Source organism: Cottoperca gobio, chromosome 14, assembly GCF_900634415.1.
Source record: "Cottoperca gobio chromosome 14, fCotGob3.1, whole genome shotgun sequence".
NCBI classification, from domain to species: domain Eukaryota; kingdom Metazoa; phylum Chordata; class Actinopteri; order Perciformes; family Bovichtidae; genus Cottoperca; species Cottoperca gobio.
The window spans coordinates 1,580,535-1,593,931 of record NC_041368.1 but is presented as its reverse complement, the minus strand read 5'-3'; the positions used below and the strand labels follow the sequence as shown (position 1 = coordinate 1,593,931).

The 13,397-nt window shown below is 39.5% G+C and overlaps 1 protein-coding gene across 3 annotated transcripts in view; it reads left to right on the top strand.

Annotated features, from left to right (window-relative positions):
• opcml (opioid binding protein/cell adhesion molecule-like) overlaps positions 1–13,397 on the top strand; it is a 274,618-nt gene that overhangs the window by 124,363 nt on the left and 136,858 nt on the right. For 2 of the 3 annotated variants that reach the window (XM_029447841.1, XM_029447842.1), the window contains one exon: positions 1,013–1,088. In XM_029447841.1, the coding sequence (XP_029303701.1) occupies positions 1,013–1,088 (76 nt within the window). Of the gene's footprint in view, positions 1–753; positions 1,089–13,397 lie in introns of those variants that run through there. The other variant, XM_029447840.1, reaches the window with a different exon arrangement.

The window sequence follows — 13,397 nt, the reverse complement described above, 5'->3', positions numbered from 1 at the left end:
TTAAAAATTCTCATTTTGTTTTGTAACCTCAAGACCTCTGGTCACCTGTTTGAAGTGTGAGAGTGAATATTCTGACTGTCCACACCATCTCTATGTATACTGTGCAGGCTTGCACTACTGAGAACTAAATCAACTCATATGATCCTCTCATATGCATGGGTGCCCGCTATGATGAAATCACATTGAATGTGTCACATTAAATAATATTTGTCATGGTGCTAAATGGGAGTGTCTCCTGTAAAACCCCTTAAGGGCCCACTGGAGGTCTCCGGATCCATATGAGAACACTGCACACTGCAGACCATATGGTCCTCATGGTACAGGCAAGTGATGCTACCTGACGATTATAAGGGAGAGAGAGAGAGAGAGAGAGAGAGAGAGAGAGAGGGGGGGGGGAGAGAGAGAGAGAGAGAGAGAGAGAGAGGGGGGGAGGGAGAGAGAGAGAGAGGGAGAGAGCGGGAGAGGGAGAGAGAGAGAGATAAAGAAAGGGGGGGGTGACTACTTCAGGAGCTGTAGCCCACTTAACGAAAGAAACAGATACTGAAGCGAATTCAGCCTTTTGCTTTGAGTGCACACAGTTTACTCTGTGTCACTCAGACGACAGAAAGAAAAGAGAACACCGACACTTGGTTGATGCATCTCCGAGAGCATCCATTTCACGGCGATTACAGTTTGAAGCGGAGGACACGGTGCGCATTTCTCTGAGAAACACGGTGCTTTTTCTCTCCTCCGAAGTCAGTTTCCTAGAGCGGCTCGGACAGTATTTCATAACAAGCCTGTTTTACTTGGAGCAAAACCAGGTCGTCCTCAGCTCCACTGGGAGATACTGCATCCTGTTTGTGGAGTGGAATTTGCGATCCACAGCTCAAGAAGCGAACGGAATATCCGACGGTTCAAGTTTTCTTGGAAGTTGCGCAGTGACAGAAAATCATGGGCATTTGTGGCTATTTGGCGCTGCCTGGGAAATGTCTTGTCGTCCTCGGACTTAAATTGTTATTCCTTGTACCTGCAGGAGTTCCAGCCAGAACCGGAGATTCTGTATTAAAGGACAACATAACCGTCAGACAGGGGGACAGCGCCGTCTTAAAGTAAGTCTTTCACTGTATTTCATTATCACATCCCTCACAGCATCTGCTCTCGTGCGCAATGATTGTCGACTTCTTTTCTTTGTTTTTTACAGCGCGTGTTGTTTTAAACAGTTTAGTGCAACGGTCCAGGAGTTACCAAAGGTCATCATAATCTATATTAAAACGCACAATGCTCGTTAAAAAAAACTGTAACTACGAGCACTGCATGCGTGTCATGCAAGTTATATAACGTGCAGAACTCGCTGTTTAGCCTCTCCTGCTCATTGCCCTTGAATGTTATTGATCCGGTTGCTTAATGTCTTGTTGAGGATGCACAGAGCTGAGATACTCAAATTCAGCATTGGGAGGGGTTGTATACGTATTGATTTGAGGATGTGATACAAATGCAATTATAACTTTCATTTTCAGGGCTGTTTTGTTTTTGTTACACTTCATAACATGTTTTGAGTAACTGGATAGAATCTATTTCTGGCGGTTTAAATATATATTTTTAAAATCAGTTAACACTTTATGACAAATCCCTATATCATTTCTATGCTATTCCTATGAGGACCTGTCAACATTTTACTATGGCTTTATGACACATATTTCTTAATCTCCAGTTCTATAATAATATTCCTGCTGGGCGTTTTACTGTGTGTCTTTATCACATGTAACAGTGTTTTCTTATCTCCTCTCTGTGATATTCCTATTTATTTGTGCCTGTAAACTGTGTAAACCCACACACGCACACACACACACTCACTCACACAAACACACACTCACACAAACACACACACTCACACAAGCACACACACACACACACACACACACACACACACACACTCACACACACACACTCACACAAGCACACACAAACACACACACACACACACTCAAACAAGCACACACAAACACAAACACACACACACACACACACACACTCACACAAACACACACTCACACACACACACACACACACACACACTCACACAAGCACACACAAACACACACACACACACACACACTCAAACAAGCACACACAAACACAAACACACACACACACACACACACACACACACACACACTCAAACAAGCACACACACACACACTCACACAAACACACACTCACACACACACACACACACACACACACACACACACACACACACACACACACACACACACTTATTTGAATTCAATACACCTGTTAAAGCCATAGCTATACATGCGTATCTTGGAAGGGGGGTTGGGGGGGAAAGAAAAAATAGGAATATAAAAATGTTTTATACAGGGAATTGAAAATGTATCGCAGACATCGAGAGGAAAAGATGAAATGAAAACAATCAAAAAAATCTAAATGTATGCACAATTGTGAGATTGAATAAACCTGAAGCCATGATTTTCAATATATGCTTAACAGTTACACACATCTGTATCATCTTACAGATGTTAATAACAGTAGGCTATTCATTGCAAACTGAGATATGAATTATAAATGATGTGCTATAAAGGCAGACAAGTGAATTTGTATGAATATGAATGTGACTACTTGCTAATGTAGTCACATTATCATACCTATAAAAGGCTGTACGTCCACTCCAGCTGTCAGTGCAGGTCAATACAGTTCAGCTCACTGCAAGCTGGCTGAGATATGAGGTATTTAGACAAGAGTAATTGTACAGTTTAATGACTGTTGACAGCTAAACAGCTTGCTGTTGCACTTTGGGTAGATGAGGTGGAAGGTGATCATGCGCCATAGCTGCACCAGCTCACCACAGAGGGGGTAGAAAGTGTTTTCCAAGATGGAGTTCAGTTTAGTCCTCATCTTCTCTCCACTGCTCTGTGCAGCCTCGAAGAACAGAGCCAGAGTTTCTTACCAGTGTTTTAAATCACGTTTTCATTCTCAGCCATTACAAAGGTGCTGGCCTCGACTGGTTAGTAGAACTTGTTAAGTAGTCTGTTGGATCCACTGAAATCAACCACTATATTGACAGGCTTATATCCACATCTTGCTCACACTGATGATGAGCTGCAAATGGTTGCAGCTGTAGCGGTTGACAGGACTCTGTTGGCAGATATTCTCCTTTTCTTGCTCTAACCTGTGCACCCCGCAATAGAGGAGTCATTAAATAACTTGTGAATCGGCCATGACCCTGAGTTGAATCTTAAAAGGAAAGGTGTAGCGAGTGAACTCGAAAGCTGGCAATACAGTTACCCGTCCCTGTGCTGCTCCACAGTGTAGCCAATACACTGGAGTGAGCTAGTTAGTCCATAAGCCAGGACACTTTGGTATCCACCTGCATCACTTTGAGCTTCTCCCCAAGCAGGAGGGACTGGGTGGTGTTGAAAGCACCAGAGAAATGAAAGGACATTATTCTCATCCTGCTTTCTAGCTTCTGTGGGTGGGAATAAGTCATGTGGAGCTGGTATATGATAGCATTTTCCACAAATTTGGCTGCTTCCTTGTACATCCCTGGAGCACCCTGGGGGAGTCGCTGTGAGGACCCACTGCCTAGCCTGTGAGGAGCCTCTAACTCTCTCATCACCCAAGTGGCAGTGATGCAGAAGCTTGGAAGGGCAGCTGGCTGGTGAGGTTTGCAGTCAGGGTGGTGGGCTGGGAGCAGGAAGCATTGGAAGGGAGGCTGGAGAGGAGGTCGGCTATGGTGTTGACCTCAGATTTAAACAAAATAATGTGGAAATCACATTCTGACACACAATAGGGCTCTAATATATGTTATATTGCCATTACTGCTATTTGGAGGTAAGTATGTCACATTAGCATGTTTGTGAAATTATTCTGAGTGTAAAAGTACTTCAAATCAGCAGCATAAAAGTAGTCAAAAAACAGGTTTCATTCCAGCCTGGACGCATGGTACAGGACTTAGACAGCAATCTATTCATTGAGCTTTAAAGTTACAGTACTAAAGTTTGCATCCTTTTTATGTCACTGATCAGAGACAGTCAGCTTTTCTGTCTCAGAACAGGAGTTTAAAAATATTTCTGTGAGCCAATTCACTGAGGCTCGTTAAGGGTTAAATGCTTTCAGGCCAGTGAAACTACAACATTAGTGTCATCCTAACAATATGTTTTAATGAAAAAATGTTGCATCTGAGTGATTTCCTGTCGCTGGCAAAATTCCTAAGGTGCTATTTTATTGCTACAGGCCTGCATTATTAAGACAATCAAGGGCAACACAAAGCAGAATTATTCTCACATAATGAAAGCCCCTGCCAACAGGAACGTAAGCAGATGTGAGCGGCACAGTAATTAGCATCTTTCCACACAGCTTTAATAGCAATAATGCATTTTTCAGAATGGAAACCACCAGGAAAAATAAAATGCTTGGATGACAAGTGAGAGGAAGAAGAAGATGATGGCACTTTTAAGCCAACATAGTATACACACCTGTACATGGTGTTTAGAATGCACTATTTAGGGTTAGGGTTATGTATATAGATGATAGTCCAACAGGGCTCACCCCAATTGCTCAGATTTTGAATGTCTGGCTCCATGAACCAACAATGATAATGAAATTAGATTTTGGTCCAATTTTTACTATTTTGTGACAATTTAATTAAAGACAATTCTTGTATTGATTAATAGTAAATACAATTGACACTAAGTCAATGAAAACATTTTTTTTATTGTAATAACAGCACCTGAGCAAGAACGTGTTGTGTGTGTTTTGCTCACTGCAATCATAATTTATTATCGTCCAAGTTGTGCATCCTATAACATTTTTATGTAGAGCTGATACAAATATTCTATTCTAAACAGCGTCACACCTAAAGGAAAGCAAGAACAAAATTACACTGTCTAAAAGTGCTTTTAGCCGTAAAACATGTCACAATCAAAGATGTCATTTGTTTGTTTTTCTGATTTAACACTTTCTCTATAAACATATCTGAGTAGTTGCCTGTGAAGAAGTCACAATTTTGTGACATTCACATGACAGAGAACAGATGTACCTATTGTCCTACATAGATTCAGACATCAGAATATTCCGTTTTACTAACAAACACATGCTCTCATGACATGATGGCGTAATTAATTTCCCTGCTTTTGTTTTTATTCTTAAAGTTAGACCTTTTTGATATTGTGGTTGTATTACAGTCTCAGTGTCCCATCATATTATATATATTTATAGTGAGAAACTAAATTAATATATATTCATATTTGAGGCCAGTGAAAACTTAAAAGCCTGTGTCACTTTGATTTATGTTCTTAGAATTTCCCCCCCCCCCCCCCCAGTAATTTGCCTGTAATGACCAGGTGGGTGATATTTCCATAGCACTAGCACTTGTTACACCGGGTGGAGAATTACAGGGTGTTCTGAATGAATAGCTAGTTTCAAGTCAAACGAAATGACACAAAGGCCTACCCTTCATTGTCATCTTTTCAGAATCCTGTGTAGATCCATAATGCTGTATGTGCTTCAATAGAGGATTCCATTAAACCTGCAAGGCTTGTACTGATTCCCTAAAGCAAACCAAGGAAAAGTGTTTCATTTAGCTTTTTTTTTTACCACCTGCTCTACATCCTTTGCTAATAACTTACGTTTGGAAGCTATGAGCTATAAGAAACATTAAAATATTAAGTAAGTGTATGGTGACAGCCATGGCAGGAGGCACTGTGTTTTCAGGTTGTACGTCTTGAGGGAATTTCACTACATGTCCACTCTGTCCACTTGGACTCAAGAATGAACTGATTAGATGTTGGTGGTCAAAGGTCAAGGTCACTGTGACCTCTCAAAACAAGTTTTTGCCATATTTCAAGAACTCATACGCTAATTATGACACAATTTGACACAAATAGGATAAAATGAAGTGATGACCTTTCATAACCTTTCATCTTTGAACTCTGTGACATCACAATGTTCCCTTAATTGTTAATTGTGCCCTTTTCTGGCCATTATTCAACATAACTCAGAAACAGAAGGGGACATTGTGACCATAGCTCACATTTGGTCGGAAATGTTTGTTAAGCTTCAAGTTTTAAATTTAGAATTTCTAGCTACTTAGAAAGCAAGCAAGCAACTTCCATATTTGAAGAATGCTGTCATGGCTACAACTTTGTGTTAAACCCTGTTCCTCTGGTAGTCTGATATTGAGCTTCAAGTTAATGTTGTTACACCATGAAATGAATATCTCTAATGAAGTCTTCTTCACTCAAAAAATAAAAATAGTCTCTGAGTGAAGACTGCATATTTATCACTGGAAATTGTTTGCTGGAATCATACATGTCAAATTAGTGATAACTTCAATTTGGCAGGCCAAAAAATACACCTATTATATTTCATTAAATTCTAGTCTGCAACTTGACTGGTTAGTGGATGCGCAGAATCGCAAGGCGGTAATTTGGGTTCTTTCTCTCAGATCAGCAATCCTACAAAACACCAGGGTTTTTGGTTGAGAAGAGGATGGTTTTAGAATATATGAACCACATTAAATAATTAGTGACAAAGCAAGCAACTGCTTTCATTGACTTAGTTTGGGGTGGTGATAGCCAAGTGGTCTGGTGGTACGCCTTCATGAGTTCAACACCAGGGCTGCCACCATTGTGCCCCTGAGCAAGGTACTTGCTCCAGGGAGACTGTCTCTGTAGTTAGTTCACTGTAAGTCTCTCTGGATAAGAGCATCTGATAAATGTAACAGGTCTATGTATCTTCAACAGCGGGGTTGCAAATTTTTTTGTAGATAAAGCAAATTTTATTAAAAAAAGAAATCCCCTCCTCCGCTGTGTTTCGCGAAGGGCGGGACTTCGCTCCCGACACACACACTGTCAGAGACAGAGCGGAGGAAATCTCCACAACAATAAATATATATTTCAAAATATTTCAGATAAAAACATACATAATAACTTGAATAACTAAATAAAGAATATTATTTATGTTGGATACTATACTGCCTTGATCTCTTAATAATCTGTACGTATCCAATAGTATTCTGCTTTTCTTAAGCAAATGTTTCCTATTTTTGGTAGCAATAATGACTGTAAGTTGCAGCTCATTAGCTCCTGTCTCATTGTTTAATCATGCTTCAGACATTGACCCAAACATTGCAACGCACCCAGACTACAATACATGTAGTTTGTAATATCTAACAATGATATCAGGATCATGTGCAGAACAGGGCATCTTGCAAAGGGAAGCTGAAGTGAAGGATAATGAGAAGAATCTAAATTCTGTTTACTGCCAAGAAATGTAGAAGAAAAATACAATAAAGATATAAAAATTAAAGTAAAGAATATTTACAACATATCTCATTTAAAAGTGGAAGAGCTGTGCAGCTTTACAAGGGGTAGTATTGTGCAGAAATGTGCGAAGGTTGACGGTACAGAGTATAAAGAGAATATGTAATATACAGAGATATAGTCCCCAAGATGTGCAATAATGTAACGCATATAATATAGATAATGGGAATAATGAGAATGTTGAGCTTTTTTTTCTTTGATCATGCTCTTACAATGATGTATCATTTTAAGCAATACTTTTCAGAAACCAATCCAGTCTTGACAAACAAGCCCAGATTTTTCCTCTCTGCTTATTGCAGTTTTTCTACATCCAAATAAAAACAAAATTAACGTAATAATATAACAGTGACCTCCTGAAAAATTGAAATCCATGGTTATGTTTTTTAGCAGTTGTATTAAAATGAAGCTATTTGGAAGATGGAAATCTTGTCATTGCACTTTTATTATCTTATGTTGATGTCCATGTATTATTTTGACTTCTGTTACAGAGTGGAACTTCTTCCCTCACATGCCGATGCACAAACCCAACAACAAGAAAGTTTAATGTTGAGCTGTCATTACTGAAATAACATGAATTACTGTCAGCTGATATGACCTGCCGCTGACGATGTTTGCCATTGTAACCGTTAAAAGTGACTGTTGGCTAAACATTTTAAAACTTCTAGCTCAACTTAGTGTACACTTTTTTTTCCTAATAAGAAAGATAACTTTGTTAAGTGTTGGAGCTCAGCGAATATGTGAATTTTGCCAACCTTGGTGTCAGCACTCGCTACACTCTAATTTACTGTACATGTATTGTGAAACTCTGCACTTCAGTCATAGGACAGAAGCTTTGCAGCAGGATGAGGAGGGCACAGGACAGTAGAGTTCAGTGAAAAAATAAAAAGGTTAGGTTTGATCTGTTTGGACTCAGAAGTAGTTGGACAGAAAGTGTGGTGTGCCTCACCATTCACCTCCATAGACTACAGAATGACCACATATTCAGCAAGTGGAGTGAAAGTATGCAGCCTTATTCAATCACCTTCTACTACCCCACTATTGAATGCAGTGGTTAAATATCATAGAAGATTGAAGTGAGGGTAGTGCAACAGAGTGAGGTGTTGAGTTCAAACTCTCTGAAAACAATCACGGTATGATTAAATGACTTATGACTCTCAATAATACTGAAACTCACTCCAGCAGGTAGACCCACAGGATGGGGGTTGGTTCCTATGTCCCGTTCTCCAGTAGTCCACCAGGCTTGCATCAGTCTGTCTAGCATTCCCTGGACATCCATCTTACACAGGTTGGGTTTCAGCATCTTTGTGTTGTCGTATATCACTGAGATAGTCATTCATTTTTAATATCCAGGAACCTCTGGCTGTGTTGCAGTCCAACTAGATCCTCCACTTATGAGAGCCAGCCACATCCATTACAGCCTGTCTTTGCTGTCCCCTCCCTGTGCATGTTTGGCTGCACTTTTCTGATATCATTAATACTCATCAGCAACACCTTCCAATCATGGCACATTCTGCCAGGCGATTCACGCTCTACTACCTTTACTCTCCTACCTACTTTTCTCCTTCCTCTTTTTAGCACATTCTCATCCCTCTTACTCATCTACCACAACACTTATAGCCCAGCACTTATTCTATATGGACACAAAGTAGCCCTTAAGGTGTCCTAAAGCCAGGACCACACATTATGATTTTTGGGCCGATTACAGTTATGATAACATAATACTCTTTGAGGTGGTAAAGGATTGTAATTAATTGCCTTCTGATAAAGTGGCTGCCCATTGTTCTCATTAACATCTTAGTTTTCTAAAACTGAAATCAGGATTTTCAACATTACCGAGTGGCAGAGGTCCTTATTATGATTTTCCATCACTGCCAGATAGTTCTGCAGGGCCAAATTTATCAATTTATTTGCACAAAGTGCAGTATAAATTAGCATGTCAAATTATTTTGAAGTAATAAGCAAACAATTGAAAAGGATTTTGGGGTTTGCCTCCATTTTGTCGCTTAGAGACTCAAACCACTAGACGTCCCGATGAATATTAGTCAGCAAAAAAGTTTTAAAAGAATGACCGACACAGTGATGTTGCTAGGTTCCGCGTCTTGTATCTCTTATGCATTAAAATCCAAAAGGTCGCATTAAACTTACCATCGATGTGTCCAGAAGACATACCTTATTTTTTCCCTAATTATAAGAGGCATTGGATTCATGTTGTGGGGCATGGGCGTAAAGTGGCAAAAGAGCCCATGAGCTCCATAACGGGGAGACCCCTGTAGTTCACACCCTGCTTTCATTAGTGATAGCTGGGGACGTTCAGCTGTCCGCCCGCTGCCTGCTGTGCTCTCTCTCGGTGGGGGCTGGTCACTACTACAGAATATAGAGATCACTTTTCAATAATGTGTAGTAATGTTAGAAAACACAAGTCCTATGTTGCAAACGGAATGGGCATCTTTATCTTGTAGCCATCCACAGCACTGTAAAGTGGACTCACAGGAGTATTGCAGTTTTCTCCTCATTTTAGGACTCTGTTACTTGTTGCTGAACCATGGCAGTGAGGGAGTAACACTGTCATCACTGCCGGCTTTCACATTGAAGTAGCGCCATATGAGTTGATGCACTGTTGGTGGGCATTAAAGCAGCTCTTGAGATCTGATAAGCAAAGCTCTTCGTCCATTCCACTCGTGATCTTCTTCATTTCAGAAATGAGATATTTTCAACCATCTGTCAACACAAAGTACTGGCCTCCCGTGTCCAGACAAATCATTCCTAATTCTGCCGCCACTCCTCGGGACCTGGATCCCAGCCGTTAGCCCTCTAACGAAACAGATCCCACTAATGAAGGAATATGGCAGAGAAAAGTGCCTCCCATTGATTCTGTTCCCTGGCCAATGCCGCCTCAAGGATAGTGCAGCTGAGCTATATTTAGATTCAAAGATAGGGTTGACGTAATATTTCCGTTCATATATTGTTTTCAAAATGCTCTGTAAGGTCAGCGCGGGGATGAGGCTAAAACTGTCGGAGCAATTTCAACATAAACCAAGCAGCTATAGTAGACTTTTGGCAGCAGAATACAGTAAATATGACTTTTAAATGGGACTTGGCTGCCAGCCTTAGAATATGAGCTGATCACAGTGTGAGAGTCTTCACATGAACATGTCTATCATGTACCAGGCAGCGCATTACAGTGATTATGTTTAGATTAGCAACTTGTTTATTTCTCTCTAAGACCATTTGTGGTGCCCCCATCTGCCTTCAGTATTAATCGATGAAAACTGCATGAAACAGAGTCTTTCTTGTTTAGATATATTGACTGGCGTACTGAGAACTTGACAGGCTAATTCCGCTTCCTTAGCATGCAACTTGTAAAATACATTTTGATTAGCCTTCACATACTGACAGGAGACTAGCAGATGTCTATCATATGTTGAAGCCTGCTGGGAAACACAGCATCCTGCTGTAACTTTGCTCCACGCTCCATGGCTTTCTGATTGATATCACATTTTTATATATGTAGTTTTGGTGTGGCTGGTTTAGGCATGTTGAAATCGATAAGTGCCTATGATTTATTATTGCAACCAGATTTCACTGTCTGAGGGCAAGGAGGGAAGGAGGGAATTTGTCTCAGTCTGCCAGCTGATGGTGCTCATTAATATGGATAAAACTGACAAGGAGTCATCTGGGAAGAATGTCATACCACATTAGACAAATAAGTGGCTGAAACTACTGGCTGTAATGAATTGATTTGCTTCACATTGATCCCCCCTTTCTCCACTGTTAATCACATCTGGGAGTCATGTTCATGTTCTAAATTTCTGCAGTTGTGAGCTATTAAATTATCTTAGTGAATGGAACTTAATTCTATGTTTCACTTTTGTATCTTTCATTGTATTTAATATAATGTTAAAACATAAAAAAAAGAAAAATAGATTATCCCACCAGTTTGCTAAATGTAAGATGATATCGTATTCTTGGGCAGTTGAATCAATACTTATTTCAATATGAATTTTCAAAAGTTAGATACCAAAGGACAAGGAGTTTAATCAGGTGTGTCTTTATTTCTATCCAAAGGGAAGCCAACTGAGAATGTTTTCATTCATTACATTTTTTTATGATACTCTGCCTCATATTTACACAGTTAAACAAATTCACACTCAGGAGCTGCCCTGTGCAGCGGCAATCTTCTATTGTTGGCCACTGAGCTGCTGCAGAGCAGTCAGGAGTTCACTTCCTTGGTCAAGGGCATATTGTGTGTTGGGGGAGAGTGTGAGGCAGCTTTTATATGAGACGTAGTGGTACATCAAATCATGTACAATATCTCAAGTATTTCTATGAGACCTACTGTATATGAGGAAAGATAACATGCATTGTTGGAATGCAGTGCAAAGATAAAGTCTGCCCCCCTGCTCCTGTTTGCCGACAGAGCGTGTCTGGACTCACTGTAAACACGCCATTCATTCAACTGCAGGGTTTCACCATGAGATGGCGCTTCCTTCATAAAAACACATAAACCAGCTGAAGTACACTGAAGAGTCATGTGTCTTTGTTTAGGCCATGGTTTACATAGTATGTTACCCAGACATACAGTAGTTGCAGGAACTTCCATAATGTTTGCCGCCCCTAAGTTGTTAAAAGTTAGTAATATATCTTTAACTACCATTTGTACTTGCATGCCATTTGAAGTATTAGTATTCTCAGACTTTTCAACCTAAATACTTTAGACCTGTTTCCTAGTGATAAACAGAAAAACATTATAATTTGAATTATTAATACCAATAATATACAGCAGAGGGTCATTTCACTTGACAGAATTTATTGTTTTAGCAAATGAAGAGTAGGAAGACATTTATATTTAGCAGTCTAAAGCTGACTTTGAGTAAGTACTTTAACGTTAAAATAATGAACTTATTGCTGTTTGTCACAATCATATCAGAGTTTCTATTGGCCCAATGCTAACATGTTGGGAGTAATGAAGACAATGCTCTTCTTTTATTGGTGTTCTAATGTTCTTCTTTTATTCAAATGGTCCCTATCTGCAGATATGCACTTTATAATGATACAGCACAACTTTATAGCAAATGATTTGACATTCTATCGTTGCTATGGTTATTGCTATGGCCGAAACCACATAACGTGCACGTTGTTTGAATTATGTGTTTATTTGGAGTATCCCGATTATGAACGAATGAAAGAATACACTTTATTTATAAAGCACCTTTATTTCACAGAATGCAGCACAAAGTGCTTTACACTCTAAACACCAACATACACGTTTAAAAACCACAGTCACAAGGAGGAGGGTAGAATATAGTTATGAGACTTTTTTTGTCCATATTCGGGATATGATGTGAAATATAAGAAATTGGGTTATTCATATCTGTATAAGTATAAGCTGTAAGGTTTACAAAATGCAACTGGCAAAGGGAGATGAAGTAAAATACAAACAGAAACCTATCCTGTACATTTAACAACTTTACTTCTGATTTCCTCTCTGCTCTGATCGTCAGCTGTCTGCCCTTCTCTCATCTTTATTCTTCTTCTTGCTGCTGCCACAGTATTTTTTGAGCGTTCACTTTGCAAGGCAAAGTAGTTTTCACACTGTGCGTTTCAACATGTTTCCTTAATACACTACATTTATGAAAGATTCATAAATTATTATAAGTTATTAACGGTAAACATGTCAAATTTAACAAACAGTACAGTAATCACCAGGCTCCATTAATAATCCTATCGTTTTGTGAGTTGTTGAGTTAGGGGAAAGTTTATAGAATTTAAATAGAGCTTTCAGATGAAAATAAGAGGTATTATCAGAGAGTATCTCCTTCAGCTGATTCACTATTTAATGCATGAAAACAACAATCTGTACCAGTTCAGCATCCTACTGTCATGACCTGGTTATTATGATATGATCATAATATAATAATATTTATTCAAGGTATGCTCTGTGTTGGAAGCATTTCCTCATGTCAAATATGATAAAAACAGATTATTTCAGCTGCAGTAAACTGCGTCAGCTTCCATCACCGCTCCACCTGCTGGAGAGATAAACCATCGCAACTGATTTCCACATATTGCGCCATA